The following is a 16,827-nucleotide window of genomic DNA, read 5'->3' as shown; positions in this document are numbered from 1 at the left end:
TAATTCTATGCTGATGTTTTTGGCTGGGCTGTATATTCTGCATTTCTTTTTGTCAGTAAAATTTAATTGGTGAACAGTTAATTCTAACCTTTACAAAGAAATGGCTCTTGCACATATTTATCTTTTCACATTATATAAAGACACAACAATAGCAGAGGCGACTTACTTGATAGATGTACATTTGAGTCGCGCTGTGTCACTCTCCCTCTGTCGCTTATTCTGAGCCGAGAGGAGGTTTTCTTTCTGGATAACCTCCCACGTATTGAGGCGGCTGGCCTTTCTGCCCCGCAGCTCCAAAACTGAGGACAGAGATGATCAATAAAGAGATTGAAAAGGAAGAGTAGTGCACATGATCGCACATGGTTGCATGTGCACATGAATATCCATAGAGATCCATGAGTTGAAGCATGGTGCCCAGAAAAAAACACACAGACTTTTATCAGTGAAGGTACTGCAGGTAAGTCTGTTAGGCATTCAGGACAGATGCCCAGACCACCTCCACTGAGTCCCGCAAAAAAACAAGTTGCTGTTCCTGAGTTTGTAACCTCACCTGGAACATATCTGGGTCATATCAATCGTTATTCTAAAGGCCTAAAATGACCATTGTGTATGATTTAGTGGCATCCACCGGTAAGCCTGCAGATTGCACAAACCTTGTCTCACCCTCCCCTTCCTAACATGTAGGAAAACCTACAGTGGCTGCAGTACAACATAGTAGACTTATTCCAAGATAAGAAAAACACAACAATTATTATTTTCAGGTGAATATACCCTAATGACAACATACTTTTGAATATTATATTCAATTTCTACCATACTCTGCTAATAAATCCCCTTAAATCTGGCACACTGGACATTTTTGTTCATTTTTACCCTTTGTTGTTGTTTTCCCTTAAAGTGTGCACACTGCATTAACATCGAAATAGATCATGTCAGAGATGTGAAGTGTTTTCCAACAGAAATTTGAGTAGGACCCTGGCCTAAAAGTAAACACAAACACCCTGCAAAAGAAACTAATTTTAACCGCAATCAAGTCTTTGTTGGTTACCCAAAGCTTTTGACCATTGGTGACTGGCACATTCAGCCTGTACTGGATCCATTCATACTGTACAAAAGCTGTCATTGCACTTGACACTGTTAGTGACTCCAGTCTGCAGTGTAGTTCATACACTTCACTGATAAACCACAGAATCATACTGTATTACATCCAATAATTGTTAGGTATACAGGCTCACCTCTTTCTGTCCATATGCTTGTGTGCTTTGATTGATATTTCTCTCCCTTTCTTCTTTTTTTCCCTTTATTTCTCTTTTCAGCAAGTCGGTTAAATTACATTTAAAAGTTGGGTTACATTTGAACTGCTTATGCTTCACCCCTGTCTGCAATTTTTGGTCTGACATCTTGTTTAATTCACAGTACTGTCACAGTGTGTGACATAGCAACTGACCAGACACAGGTGAAATAAATGCTAATCCAAAAGGACATACACAGGAAGTAAAGTCAAGGACTAAAAAATAAAACAGGACAACAAAAAAACCTAAACCATGACAGAAAAATCACTAAAGTTAGACATTCACTGTACTACTTTAGAAACATTGTTTAATTCCAACTCCTACTGCAATGTAAAGCCAAAGCTTGCGATTTACGTGCTCACACTGTGCATGAAAAACTGTAACAATATATAACAACACGTTGGCCCCTGGATAGCATATATGGACTCAAGTGGTGATGTGGTGTGTTAGCTGACCAAAATTTCTGATATGTAAGAAATTCAATGTCCAATAAAAGTTGATCAGTCCTCCTCGCTCCCTCCTCGATGTTGCACAGCAAACAAAGCCCAACAAAGTTGACATAGCTCTAGAATGAGTTGTGTGGCTCAAAAATCTGGCGAGAAACAGGTTCAAATCTGCTGACAAAATGAAGCTTTTGCAGAGTGCCACATCAACTGACAACCAGCTGACTTCTTGCTAAGAATGCCGAGACAGCTCACTGTTGGTTAGAAATGGACCATTGGACCAACTGTCCTGACACCCCAACCACACACTAAACACATCTAGACTGATTGGGCAAACTCAAGAGCTAATTCGTTGTCTGACAACCAGGGGCCACAATGCCTAGTTTTTCCTACAATGTGTTTTTATCACTTAGCACCTACTTGTGTCATTGTCTTTTACCCTTTTACCATAGTTTTTATTTACTGCTCCCTCCTTCCCCTGCTAAATTCTGGTCCTCCTCTCATTCATATCCCATCTTCATGCTCCACATACAACTTCTTACCAAAGTGCTTGCTCTTGGCTGAGGGTATTTGACGGATGTATCTCTTGATGAAAAGGTGGAGGTGTGAGATGATAATGAATGGCGGTGCCAGGCAGGGCCTTGAATGGTACTCCACAATCAGGTTGTAACGCTGAAACTTCCAGTAGGTGTCACTGCGCTCTTGTACTTTTGAGAAGGTGTAGCTGTGGACAGTAGATTTAAATGTCATTGTGTGTGTAGACAGCGGTGGTCTCCAACACCAGTCAGCCACAACATTAAAACCACAGCTAGGTGAAGTGAATAGCACTTATCTTATTACAATGGCACCTGTCCGTGAGTGGGATACATTAGGCAGCAAGTGAACAGTCAGTTCTTCAAGTTGATGTGTTTGAAGAATGAAAAATGGGCAGTGTGAAGATCTGGGCAACTTTGGTGAGGGACAGATTGTAATGGCTAGACAACTGGGTCAGAACAGATATAGCAGGTCTTCTGGGGTGTTACCAGTATGCAGTGGTTAGTACCTACAAAAAGTGGTCCAAGAAAGGACAGGCTGGGAACTGGTGACGGGGTCTATGCTCACTGATGGGCTTGAGGAGCGAAGGTCCAATTCAACAGAGGAGCTACTGCAGCACAAACTGCTGAAAAAATGAATGATGACTATGATAGAAAGGTGTCAGAACACACAATGCATCATGGGGATCTGTCCACCGCTGAAAGTGCTTACTATGGACACAGGATCATCAGAACTGAACCATGGAGGTGGCCTGGTATTGACAAGGTATTGACTTGGCGTCCAAATTTCTCAGATCTCCATGGAGGCCCCACCTCGCAGCTTACAGGACTTAAAGGATCTGCTGCTACCATCTTGGTGCCAGACACCACAGGATACCTTCAGAGGTCTGTGCAGTCCACCCCTCAACAGTTCAGAGCTGTTTTGATGGCACGAGGGGACCTACACAACATTACAATATTAGGTAGGTTGTTTTAATGTTGTGGCTCATCGGTGTGTGTTCATACATACAATTTCTTCTGTTAAACAAGTAAAACAGCACTAGAACCAAACAATTTATTCTCAATCCCTCAAAGTGTACCTGAACATAGCAATGAGTAGGTTGACCAGTACTATGTTGGTAAAGAGCAGGTAGATGACAAGGAGGATGACGACCAGCCAGTTGGCGTAGGTGCTCATACAGGGCTCCTCTCCTGCTTCAATCCGTGCAGCGTCGTCCGTACAGTTAACTTCCCCCAATTTATCAGCTAGATAGAAGAAACAACTTGTGAGAATCACCTTAAAGAATAACATCCATTTTAACTAGGAATGACACCAACAGCTGATCTTACACACCGATTTGCCAGTGAATTGAACCAAATTAAACACTGTATGATCCACCACTGCTACACAGTGTGCTTTTACGTTAATCCAATTCTGTGGTCATTTTACCGCTGTTGTTCATGGTGCTGTTGCAGTACTAGATCATATTGAAATGTATTTCTAATGTGTTTCCCAGCGATGGGCAAATGTTAGTCACACTTTTGCATTTCATGCAATACAGCAGCATTTCTCAAACTGTTTACACTGCGTACCACCTCAGAAAATATTTAGCTCTCTGAGTACCACCATGATGGTTGAAAAAACAGGCCAGTGGAGGCAAACCTTGTCCAGCTATGGGCCGTTCTTTCAGAAAGCAGTATTTTTCCTAATAAATTCTGTTCCAACTGAATGTAACTCGAGACAAATCTCCTTACAATTTAGCATTATATTATATTATAGCGTTATATGTTGTTAAATTATTTTTTTTCATTTAAGAAATGTGTATCTCTGATATTCCTCCACATACCACTAGAGGGAGCTTGCATACCACCAGTGGTCCTCATACCACAGTTTAAGATTCTAGCCAATTGTGTGTCTGGACTAATGTCACTGTTTGGTCAGTAACCATTTGTGAGGCTATGTTGGAGATACTAGGATGTAAACAACAGAATAAATCACTTTAAGCCAGTTTAAGGATGTCTAAACCAAGGAAAAGTACAGGAAAATATGTGGAAGCTTCTAAAACTTACAGAGAATGACTTGGTCAGCCAGAAAGGGCGCAACATTTTGAGAAACTGAGGTACTAATAGCTGATGAAGATCTGGACAAGATGGCTCCTTCGTCTTGGAAGGAGGACCTGATAATTTTGAATTCTATTTTAGCCTATCCCAGCCCGATATACAGCTGAAGACCTTAAATGCTACAAAGGTTTCATAGTGTGTGGATGGTGAGACAGGCTCAGTATCAGCTCATTAATGACCATTTTGGCCATTTGAATATGTAAGGTTTTTGGAATTTGGACTTGGACTTTTTGGAAGTAAATCAATGACAGAATAGTTTGCTATTCTTACAACCTTATATTTGGCTGACCAAAATTGACCATTTTGAGCAACAATAATCAGGAAAAGGTGCAAGTTTGGTTGCAAGGTTTATGTTTAGTGTTTCCAACATGGCCACCCTGTGGATTGCATTGAAAACACACAATACAAGCCTATACTACAAACACAGGCTTCAGGGATTATTGTATCGGACTGGTTTGTAATGTATTAATCCACTGTTTATTTAACCAAATAATTGTTATTGTTATATCTGGCAACTGAGTGAGTGAGTACATTTATGATTAAAGCTATCCGCTCCGGCTGCATGTGTAAAATATACATTGTGTCCTGCTAACATTTATCCATTATATGTTCAAGCAGGGAAATTTTTAGATAATAATTATGTATAATTTTAATTTTGTGCCATTTTATGCACCATTTTATCTTATATCATCAAATGTATAAGGTCATCTTCAATCAACTGACATGAATAAACTGAAAAGTCATAAAAAGTAAAATTGCATTTTTGTCAGTCCTGAGGTTCGAATTTTGAAATGACTTTAAATAAAATTAGTTTTGCCTGCTTCAAACATGGAGGAGAATGGGGGAACCAAAAGACTCACCATCCATTTCGTTTATGGGTATTTGTCCAAAAATGTGCAGGTATGGTCTGTAGAACACTCGACGGAATATCCAATTAGGGCGGGGATCATACGAGTAGAGGAGCGCCTGATTGGCCACTCCATAGGCCATAAGCCACACAGCCAGGAAAAAAAGGAAGAAGAAAACATCCTTCACCTGGGGGGAAGCAAAGAGACAACAGAGATGAATGATGTGGAATGATTGTTATTTTATCTATATTACTGCACTAAGTATGACATGAGGACTTGACCTCGTCTTTGAACATTTTACAGGTAGCACTGCAGAATCATATAACCAGCATCTCAGCACATGTTGCCACTCACAAGCTACTCATTTCATATCAAATTATTTTAAGAAAATGAAGCAATAAAAATCATAGAAATATAAAACTTGTGTGGCTTCATCACTTCCAAAAGTCTTAAGTGCTTTTGTATAATTAAGCTCAATCTAAGTTCAATCAGCCATCCCTTCACCACCACCACCAGTGTCAAGACTCCATCAGGTGAGATGGAGGCTTTCTTCACTAATCACAGCTTCATTCCCCCCTTCGTACATGATAATGTCATGATGGAGTCTAATCACTCAAGACTTTTCACATTTCACAGTTTTGTACACTATGAAGTCTCTCCTGATTGAAATATATGTATCAATAAACTGCCCTGAGTGACATATTTAGCGGGCCTATGTCACATGACAATTAATCACTCGATTATTTTCTTGATTAATCAATTAGTTGTTTGGTCCATAAAATGTCAGAAAATTGTGAAAAAATGACGATCAGTGTTTCACTAAACATAAGATGGTGTCTTTAAATGTCTTCTTCTACCCACAACCTAGAGATATTCAGTTTGCTGCCAGAGAGAAGTAAAGAAACCAGAACCAGTGAGAGGATGACATACAGCAAGGGCCACAGGTGGGAGTCAAACCCAAGGCTGTTGCAGAGGACTCAAATGCTCTACTGAGCTGATCCAGATCTTCCCCTTTAATACTGGGCATGTGCCTCTAACAAGGCCACTCTGGTATTTATATTTACATAAATGACTCATAAAGTTAATGTTAAGTAGCAACTGGTGATATGACCTGCCACCACCACTGTCTGTTATTTGAGCCTTCTTTTATACAACTCTTTGGTATGACCGATGTTTCTGTTTCACACTTTTAGTCATTTGTGTGTCTGCAGGTTATGAGATTTGTGTGCACTCACCATTTTGCCAAGAATGATGATCTTGGGCCCGAGCTGTTTGTGGATGGCAAAGATATGGATCAGACGTAGCGTAAAGACCATAAAGTCTATGGCCATCACAGCTCGGCCAAACTCATATGACCAGGGAAACATCCTGTAAAACAAAACAGTACAAACACTCACTGGTCACATAATATGTTAATCTACATCATAAACATAAGAAAGTAAAATACAAGAAAAAATAAGAGAAAATATTTAATGGCTTTTGAGCCAAACAGAACAAATACATGAAAAACTGGCCCCAGAGTTGCCTTGGTAACCTCTGGTGCTGTGGTCAGTGCGTCAGAGGAGTCACCTGCAGCACACAGCCAAAGTGAAGAGAGTGATGGCTGTGAGGTCACATTTGTTCCACACATCCTGGATGTAGTTCCTCATCCTCTGGAGGACAAAAGTGCTGCCCACAAAGAAGGTCTGTGAACCAGAGAGATGAGAGTCAGTACTGTATGTGGATGGATCTGCACATTGTACAGTGAACACTGTGTCTGTGTCACTGAGAGAAATGTGCAGTTTAGGTGATGTTGCAACTAATTAGCAATCAGGCTGAAAAAAGTGGTGAAGTGTGTTGACATGTAAATTAGAGTGACAGATCAATGGGCTGGAAGGTTTATCAGTCACCATGTGGTGTCACACCTATTTTTGAAAAAACCTACTATTTATTTTACATTGGTGTAAAATTAATGCATGTGCATGCTAGTGTCTTAACAACCAACCTGCCGAAGCTCTTCACATACTAATGTGAAAACCCAAAAGTAAAGGACAAACTCCAGCGTGGTGGGGCCGTGGGGGGGCGGGCCCTTGAAGTCCACCAGCAGGACATAGGCAAACAGGCAGAGGAAGAGGAAGTACATCAGCACATTGCCGAGAAATGAGGTGACAGGGGCAAACCAGAACTGTCTCCACCGTGACACAATAAATGGTCTCTTGGAGCTGGAGAATGAAGAGTCTGAAGTGAAGAGAAGTAAAAGAGTGAAACAGGAATGATTCAAAGATCATACAAAATATATTATAACATATACTCAGTGACCACATTTTTAGGTGCACTTGCCTGATAAAGAACATGCAAACATTCATTTCTGCCCAAAAGGGAAAACTATGACACACAGCCTGACTGTATGTCACTGTTTGTGATGCTTCGAGCATCTTAGGAAAAGCTGGCCTGCAATTCTGTTCAGAAAATAATGCCATCCATCCATCCATCCATCCATCCATCCACCCACTAATCCAGGTCTTGGTGGCAGCAGGCTAATTAAGGGTGGATGTGCTCCGGAAAACCTCCAGTGAGAGGTATCCAGGAGTTATCCTGATCAGTTGCCCAAGCCACATAAACTGGCTCCTTTCAGTGCAAAGAGCAGTGGCTACTTCGAGATCCTTCTGCTTGTCCAGGCTCCTTAAACTGTTCCTATGAGTGGCACCCTGCAAACAAATCTGATGCAAATGAATATCCCCTCATATCCCATCCTATCAGTAATTACCCAACGCTCATGAACATTGGTTGGAACATACACCAGTCAGCCACAACATTTAATCCACCTGTTTCATATTCTGGAGATCTCCCTTATGCCGCCAGTCCTATTAGTTGTGAGGTGGAGCCTCCATGGATGGGACTTGTTGTTCCAGCTATTCCACATATGCTTGACTGGATTGAGTCAAAGCAACATCTTTTTAACATCAGGCCAGCAGTTTGAGCTCAGTAGCTGTTCTGTGGAATCGGACCATACAGGCTTGCTTAGCCTGACCACAAGCATCAGTGACCTTTGGGTGCCCCTGCCCCTGTCACTGGTTCACCAGTTGTCCTTCCTTAGACCAGTTTTGGTAGGCTCTAACCACTGCATACCGGAAACACCTTCACCTACCTTCACTTGCTGGCTAATATATCAATGTTGTGGATGATCAGTGAATATCAACTAGTAAATCGTGTCTTCTGCCCCCTCTTCAATCTGTTTATTCATCTCCCAGTCCATCTTACCCTCACTCATGAGTAGGACTTTGAGACATTCTTCACTTAGGGCAGAAACTCACTTTCAACCTGATGAGGACAGTCCACAGTTTAAGTACCATGGCCCTAACCACAGGTTATACAAGCACCAGATGATGAATTGCAACAGCTCCAGCATCGCATTCTCCTTAAGTACCCCACACAAGATGCCCCAGGCAGACAAATATACTACATCCCAGATCAAGACGAACTCCCAGTAGAAGGTCAGTAGGGCTAAAATTTTTGGGGCTCACCCAGGCGTCAACAATCAACGAAACTGACCACTGCTCATTAACCTGGTCAAGTGCTGCCAAAAGAGCTGGAAAAGCTCCAGTAGAGTAGAGGAGCACAACTAGTATTCTAACTTTCAGTGAGACCATTACTACATGGCTTGGGAACACTTCAGAAAACCCTCAATATCTTGTTATACTGTATTAAATTGAATATGGGTCAAAATGATTTGCAAATTATTGCATTCTGTTTTTATTAACATTTATATATATACATTTATACACTTTTTTAGAATAAGGGGTGTAGTTTCTGCAAGCCAGTGGTACCTAAGAGTTGAATCACTGAGTTCAAATACCAATAGCAGAACAGCGATCCAAACCCACCTTTCAAGTTCTCTTTTAGACCCCTTAACTCTTCAGCATCTTCTTCACTGCAAGCCCAAACAAAGAACCAGGAATGTTTGTTTGTTTAAAACTGAGAAGGAAAACCATCATGCAACCTTAATAACTTTTGTATACTTGTGTACATATTGATATTCATAATTTTATATTGTATTTTTGTATTTACTTTTGTACGATGTCAGCAAGGGAGAAGACAGTGACATCATTCCCATCCAGACTTTCAGTGTCTCTGCTGTGGTGGATCTCCACAGACTTCACCTCCTCCTCTTGTTCCCTGAAACATGAACGCACACAACCTGCCATGTTCAAAAAATATGAATTCAAAGGAAAAAAATGTTCTTGACTTTAATTTGTTTGTTTTTTTCTGTTGTGATGATGCAGTACTGTATGTGTTATTCTCAGCTCCTGTCAAATCAATGGATCTGGGTACAACACAGAGGAGATTCTCAAAAATGTGTTCTGCTCTGACACATACACACAAAAAAAATAAGCCCTTAAACCAGGATGGAATCATATTGTAAACCCACACTCAAACCGGTATAATCACACAGCATAAGACAATAATAAGACATCACTGACCTGAAGTTGATAAGGTCTATGTAGAGGAGGGGTGGCAAGAAGAAGGTGAGAATCAGTTTCCAAACCTCAGTACTCCTGTCCATGTCACCCCACCAGATCTGAGACAGCAGAGACTATAGCAGAGAGCAGTACCATCACCACCACAGCTCCCAAACAACATCACACTCACTGAGGACATTCATCTATACTCACTGAATCAATATCAATTCATTATACCCAAAACTTTTAGACTTTTTTTAAATTTGTTTGATTCTGACATTTTACCAGTCTGTTAAACCCCACAGTTGGCAGGAGGGAAGCATCTCTACCTGAACTCCATCGTGGCTGAAGAACAGTCGGGCATCAGCCGCTGTGGCCATCTGAAGGCACGTAGCTCCGCCCCACACTGGAGACTTCCTTATAAGGAGAGTGAAGGAGCGGTTCTCACTGCTCTGATAACACTCACCGAATACATCTTGACACACAAACAACACAGAACACAAACAGTAATGTTAGTATTTTTTCTTCTTCTCTAGATAATGACTAAATTTTCATTTTTGGATGAACTATCCCTTTAAAGGTCTAATTAAAGGAGGAGTCCACACATGTATGGAGCAGAGCAGCTTGTGGTCTGGCTCACCCTGCGCCAGGTTCTCAAACTTCTGTGCCAGTTCCTTCATGGCAAGTTTGGTCTCAGTCTCACTCTCAAGCTTCGAAAGCTCCCTCAGCATCTTACATCCACCCAGAGCGCTCAGCACTGACTCCCCTGCCTGACGAGGGAACACAGAACCACAGTGTGCAGATAAAAGTCCATCCTTTCGCTGATGATACAATTTTATACATGCCAGGTGCCACCCCAGCCCAGACCCTGACCCATCTTCAATCTGCCTGATAAATATTAGCTACACTACATGATCCAGTAATAACCCAACCTGACAATGCTGGCAGAAGTGGTTTCAGGTATTATGCATATTTCAAATGTAATGAATGGCGAACAGAACTCAAATTAACATCTAACATTCCTCTTGGAGATTTTAAAGGATTCTGTGATTGTAACTGTTTTTATTAATTTCTTGTGATTGTGTAGTTTTTGTGTTCTGTTTGCTCACTGAGGTCTTGTGAGTATTTTTTGTTCTTAGGCCTGTCTTGCAGAAGATCTTAATGTCTGCCTAAAAAACTATGCACATACTGGTCAGCCTGTTTCTTAATGCACATTAACAGTTTAACTCTCACCATCTCCCAGAAGTAAATAGCCATTTCACTGCGGTTCTGCAGGACGGCCCAGATGAAGAGGGCTGCCCATGGTGAGAGGCAGCGTTGGTCCCGGTACGTACAGTCCCCCAGCAGCATCTTATTGATTTGCTGAAGGTAAGACAAGATGCAAGAGCCGACAGAGAGGCGGTCAGGTCTGAACATACTGATGACAAACATCCAACCATCCATTATTACACCTATTTTAAACTGTGCCAGCAGCTTTTTCTGTTGTTCTCAGTGAAAGATGTTAATATAAATAATCTTATTGTTTTAACATGAATAATAACAAATTTCCACCTAGAACAACACAAAAAATAACCATAGCCTATGGCTGGAAATGAGTACAAAAATAAAACCCCCAAAAAGTTGGAAACATTAGCACTTTTTACTGAAAATGCAGACACTTTAAGGAAAATCTCGCAAATGCCAGCAGCATTGTATTTTTTAATTCAACAAAGTAATTACATGTATAAAAAAACATGAAAATGGTCAAAATGGCCACTTTGGCTGTTCTTGCAGTATGGAGAGAATTTAGTCTTCAGACCTTCCTGCCAGAGTTTTCTGGCAAAAGTGCCAGAAAGCTTTCTAGAAGACAGACTTTAGGAAGTCATGCAATAGGAAGACATGAAAGATGAATGGGTTAAACACAGGACACCCCAAGGTTTTTTTCATTTTCACATTAAAAAAGACTTTATACAACGTTATACAAGGACGTGTAAATAAACTTTGACGTCCCCTGCTCACTGACCTTGATAGCCTTCCTGGTGCTGGTGCTGGGGTCCAGGCCCAGAGGTCCGCAGTAGAACGGCTGACAGACATCACCTAACAGGTCCCACAGCAGGCGGGATACCTGCAGCATCACCACATACATCACAACTACTGCGTGAAGACCAAGGATGCTTTCACATAGTAACACTCAGTATAAATCAGGCGAACAAAAGCAACTACAGGGAAAATTTGGCACTTTTTATGTGTTCATCCAGTCAGTGTTGATGGTAAATGTAGTCAACTGAAGCCATAAAAGCGTGTTTTTACTGACAGAAAAATCTGCTATACTTCCTGCATCGAGTGATGTCAAAGTGATGCTGCTTTTGGTGGCACTGCCGTTAAAGAACTAGTATATCTTGTCTCCTCTTGCTGTGCCTTATTGCTTGCTTTTCAGCTTTTTCTAGCAAAAATGGCATTTCAATTTATTCTTGACATGCATTACACTGTATTTCAAGAAGATGCATCTGCTATATCACCTTTTATGGAGTTCCTCAAGGCTCAGTCTTTGGTCCTTTTATTATTCTCAATTTATACGTTATGTACGACATCAGTTTCTACTTTTATGCAGATGACTCTCAGCTCTATTTTTCTTTTAATTCTAACAATTTAACACAACTGGTCAAAATACAATCCTGTCTTACAGATTTTAAAGGTTCCCTCATGCTATCCTTTTGCCCATCCTCCCCTCTTCCTCCTCACCTCATACAGGTTGAGCTCCATTGCTGATGCAGGTCCAGTTAGCGCACTCTGGGGACACTTTGGAGGTACTGACAAAGCTCCATCCAGGTTTGGGAGGGATCCAGCCAGGCTCTGTCTCTCGCTCAGCCGCCTCTGGAGCAGAGTGTAGGCCAGTGAGCTGTCTGACAGCGAGTGGTACAAGCTTTCCAAGCGGCGGTACGTCAGGTAGTCCAGGATGTTCAGACCATTCTCGCAGAAGAGACGCACAAAGTGGGGCTTGTCGTTGATCAGTGCATCTGTCATGGAGTCTTCAAGGTCCTCATACTGAAAATAGGATCACATCATCAGCATACATTTGTAATCACTGTCTGTACTTTTGCAGTCCAATGAGTGAAAAAACAAGATCAGGTCTCTACACTGTGGCCTCTGCAGACTGGTGAGGCTTTAGACTTTTAGTTAACGTCCCCTCTGACTCTGACCTTCCAATGTATGTCTCCATTAAAGAGCTCAGCTTTGGCGATGTCCACTCGGTTCCAGGCCACGGCCAGTTTCAGCTCCTCAGTGTACTCACTGGCGTCACTGGACACGCGTTTGCTTGCTTAACACACACAAACACGCACAGAAACATGTATGGTACAACAAAGGACACTGGATAAATAATGCTCAGCATGGCATGCTTGCATGCTCACACCATCATACGACATGAACCTGAACATGGCTCCAAGCTAAAGATCTAGATTGAAGATTTAGGCCAAAAACCTAATGTAAATGACGTCTTTCAAGTCAACTTGGTGGAGATTCAGGAGACCTGGATTACACCAGATGAGCAGAACTGAGACATTTTCTGTTTTTCTGTTTTATGTTTGAAAACTGGTCACCATTCACTTCAGTTGTTTTGGAGATTCTGCAACTCTCTTTTTCTGTGAAACTCCAGCAGTGTTTTTGTGGACTGAAAAACTAAACCCGACCTTCAATTGGGATGAGGGTGAGTAGATAACGACTGAATTTTTATTTCGTTAAGGGTTTGATTTGTTCCTGTTTCTCTCCAAACAGAAAAACACTGCGAAATACAGGCCTACTGTGTCTCAAACTGAGATGAATATGATTATTCACACATTTATTTTGTCTCTTCTCAACTACTGCAATTGCCTCCTTACCTGTGTCAGCAAAGCTCCTTGTATCATTTAAAAGTGGTCCAAAAACTTAACATCTCCATGCTGACTCCAACAAATTCAGATTTTAGTTCAAGGTTCTTACGAATTCCCTTTTGCTGCACGGACAAGCAGCTGTCTACACTCGAGATGTGCTGCACCCCAATGTTAGTCTGAATTATATTTTCTTACTGCAGAGCACTTTGTGATGTTCTGCTCTTTCAAGGTGCTATATAAATAAACTTACCTCTAACAAGGGCTTTGAGGAGAACTGTATCAAAATCATCAGAACCCTCTTGTTCCCCGTGGAAAACAGTGATGAGCTCTCTGTTCTGATAAATACTCAGAGCCTATAGGCACACAGAGGTTGAGGCAGCAAATCAATGCTGGAATACGTTTCATTCATACATCACAAACATTTCCACAATTACACTCATCACTGCTGATGGATCTGTAGGTTAGCAACGTTCGTAGAGTTGGATCAGGCTGTCAGGTTTCATCTTATTAATTAATTAATTAACAGTCTCCTAGACATAAATGAGCTCAATATAAGTCCATTATGAGACGTTTTATTCTCCTACTTCTTAAATTCAGCTCCTCAGAAATACCCAGAGGAAAGGAAAACTTCAAAATGAGATCTCATATTTGTCTAGCCTCCATCTCCTTGACAGAAATGAGCTCAATTTAAGACCAATCTGACCATTTTCTCATATTTCTTAAATTCTGTGCTTTGTCTCATCTCAGACTAATTTGAGCCCAATTTAAGATCTAAAAAAAAAGTTGTTTTTTTTCCGCGTGTCACTGCACTGATATGAAGTGTCTTAAATAATAAGCTCTTGAGATAACAGTGAGATCTAAAATCTTGGTGGTCTCAAGTGAATTCTTAAATTAGTCTCCATGGTCAAATTTAAGCCCTGTTGCTCCAGTTGAGTGGAGAAACCTCTTAGACACCTCCTACTTTGCTTTTGGGTTGCTTCTTTTTTCTCCGGCGGGGGTTAGGACAAACAGATGAGACTTCAGTAAGGTCAAAATAAGAATCTCATTTATTTTTCCTAAGACAAAGAAAACAAGATAATGAGAAACAAATTTTTTCCTCTGGGCAGTGGTGAAAGACAGCAGGAGTTAAGTTCGGCCTGACTGTTTGACCCTGGTTGTGTCCTGTGGATTTGTTTGCCTGTGTTGGACTGCTGCCTTCTGCTTTTAAATCTTTCCTGCCTCGTGATCTTGTAAGCTCATGTATCTCCACCGTTAGAATGTTAAATCATTGAATCTGCCCTTGTCATCTGCATTTGGATCCACCCTGTTACCTTGCACGCACCACATGTGACCCAGACAGCAACTGCAACACCACTCACTTTGCTACACTACAAGTAAAGAAACATACACATTAACACACACACACAGACTCAAAAATGTGCTGTCTGACTCACACTATCCACCAGTTTCTCCAGGTCAGCTTCGGCTGAGAAGTGTCTCTGGACCTTGTCACGGACCCAGTCACGGAGCTCTGCATCAGCATCGCCCTCTGCTGCAGGAGAGGTGGGACTGAGGGGCACGATGGGGAGACTGACCAGCAGCTCAGTGATAAAGTCTGCAGCTGGACCAGAACCAGCAAGAATCAGCCAGGGCGTAGCTTTCTTCAGAGAAGTGTCTAATCTCTGAGCCGGGAATTATATGGAGACAAAATGGTCTCAGTGAGATGGACACACAAGTGAGTCACACAGTCAGAAAGTTAAGTATTTCATCTAAATAATATGACATGAAATATAAGACATTTTAATAAGACTTTGTCATCAGTGTACAGTTTCAGGGGCTGGTTAGAAAAAAGTTACGTCCATTGTCAAGCAAAAGTCAGTATTATTGTCATTTTGTATTTGCATATTCACAGTACTAATTTTTTAATTTCAGAATATCTTTTTGCTGAAATTTGACATTGATCTCAGTTTTTAACTTGGCCTTAACTCTATAACATGCGTAGCATGCCACTAGACTGTCAGTGTAGCTTTTGGTCATTGGAGTTTCCTTTCAGAAATGGATTTTAAAAACATGATTAATTTTCTATTTTGTATAACAAAAATAAAATCACAAGCAAACAGAAAGGAAAAAAAGGCCCTTTTTCCTGTTGTGAGTTACTGGCTTGATAAACAATGATTCACATGAGCTCAGTGAGATTTCTGCAGATGACAGGCTTTGTTATGCAATACTTAAAATCATATCAGAGTAGTTTTGCAGAGAAAAAAGCAACATACAAAAGCACATTTGATTCTCTTGTCATGTAAATCAGTGATAGACTGATTAATCGGTCAGCCAATTAATGGGGCTGATTATCTGGCTTTTTGACTTAAAAAACAAAACAATAATGTCTTCTGACACATCTGTCAGGGTTGCTGCTGTGGAACGATGGGCCTTGTGAGTTTTGGAAAGATGGTGAAAAAGTTAGTTATGTGTCTGTACTGTAACTGTCATGCAGCCAGTGTGCTGCTGTATGTTTACGTGTTTCTTCCATCCTAAATGACAGCAAGTCTAATCTAAAACTGTTATTGGTAAGCATTAAATATATATTATGTTACAATGTAGACACTGTTTCTGACATACTGTACCCAACTCTCCCTTAAATATCAGTCAGGTTCTGAAATCTACAGTGTAACTCAATGCATTTCTCTATTTCATTATTTAAAAAACAACTTATTACTGGCTATACTGGACATATATAATATATTAGCAAGTAATTGCATAGAATCACAAAATAACGTCTTGTTGTCTTTTTTATTTTTTTTTTAAATACTTGTTTCTAAAAGGAAAAAATCAGTTGACCAAAAGATACACAGATACACTGACGGTCAGCGTATGGAGGTTTTGTCTCTGCGGAAAAGATGTTTTTCGTTCTTCTCCCGACCGGCTTCAGCAAGGGTTTGATCTGATTGGTTGAATTTAGCCCATGTTAGTCGTAACAGACAGATGGTCCAATCACCTGCCAAGTGTTTTTTTTTAAGTGCCTGCCCTTTTCCAAACAGTTTCTAAGGATGACTTCCTAGATGGTTCTGTGTAACAAACCATCTGGCGTGTCGGGTTAATTTTTTACTATCTCCATGACAACAGGAAAAAGGACCTGTGGTATGACAATATGGCTGCAATAGTTAGCTAAAATCAAAAAATCTATTATGGTGTGTGTACAGTGAGAATGTATTTGACAGGTTTCCTTACCTCCAGCATGTTGGCATCTCCAGAGATGAGCATGCACAGCACTGGGATTTCAATACTGCCACTACCTGTTGTCGGACCAAGATAAGAAGTTAGAAGATAAAGACAATTTAAAAGACA

General features: G+C 40.9%; 1 protein-coding gene across 3 annotated transcripts in view; it reads right to left on the bottom strand.

Annotated features, from left to right (window-relative positions):
* trpm4a (transient receptor potential cation channel, subfamily M, member 4a) overlaps positions 1-16,827 on the bottom strand; it is a 36,868-nt gene that overhangs the window by 4,479 nt on the left and 15,562 nt on the right. For 2 of the 3 annotated variants that reach the window (XM_084743644.1, XM_084743643.1), the window contains exons 7-25: positions 16,711-16,775; positions 14,937-15,164; positions 13,754-13,856; positions 12,835-12,953; positions 12,377-12,679; positions 11,658-11,759; positions 10,889-11,017; positions 10,296-10,425; positions 9,985-10,130; positions 9,677-9,789; positions 9,264-9,371; positions 9,080-9,126; positions 7,201-7,433; positions 6,786-6,901; positions 6,452-6,584; positions 5,229-5,403; positions 3,348-3,513; positions 2,278-2,459; positions 167-299 (exon numbers count right to left, since the gene is read on the bottom strand). In XM_084743644.1, coding sequence (XP_084599770.1) covers positions 167-299; positions 2,278-2,459; positions 3,348-3,513; positions 5,229-5,403; positions 6,452-6,584; positions 6,786-6,901; positions 7,201-7,433; positions 9,080-9,126; positions 9,264-9,371; positions 9,677-9,789; positions 9,985-10,130; positions 10,296-10,425; positions 10,889-11,017; positions 11,658-11,759; positions 12,377-12,679; positions 12,835-12,953; positions 13,754-13,856; positions 14,937-15,164; positions 16,711-16,775 — 2,731 coding nt within the window. The other variant, XM_084743645.1, reaches the window with a different exon arrangement.

This window comes from Lutjanus erythropterus, chromosome 19, assembly GCF_056507025.1.
Source record: "Lutjanus erythropterus isolate fLutEry1 chromosome 19, fLutEry1.hap2, whole genome shotgun sequence".
NCBI classification, from domain to species: domain Eukaryota; kingdom Metazoa; phylum Chordata; class Actinopteri; order Lutjaniformes; family Lutjanidae; genus Lutjanus; species Lutjanus erythropterus.
Note: the sequence above shows the minus strand (reverse complement) of the source record. Positions and strands in the feature narration are given on the sequence as shown.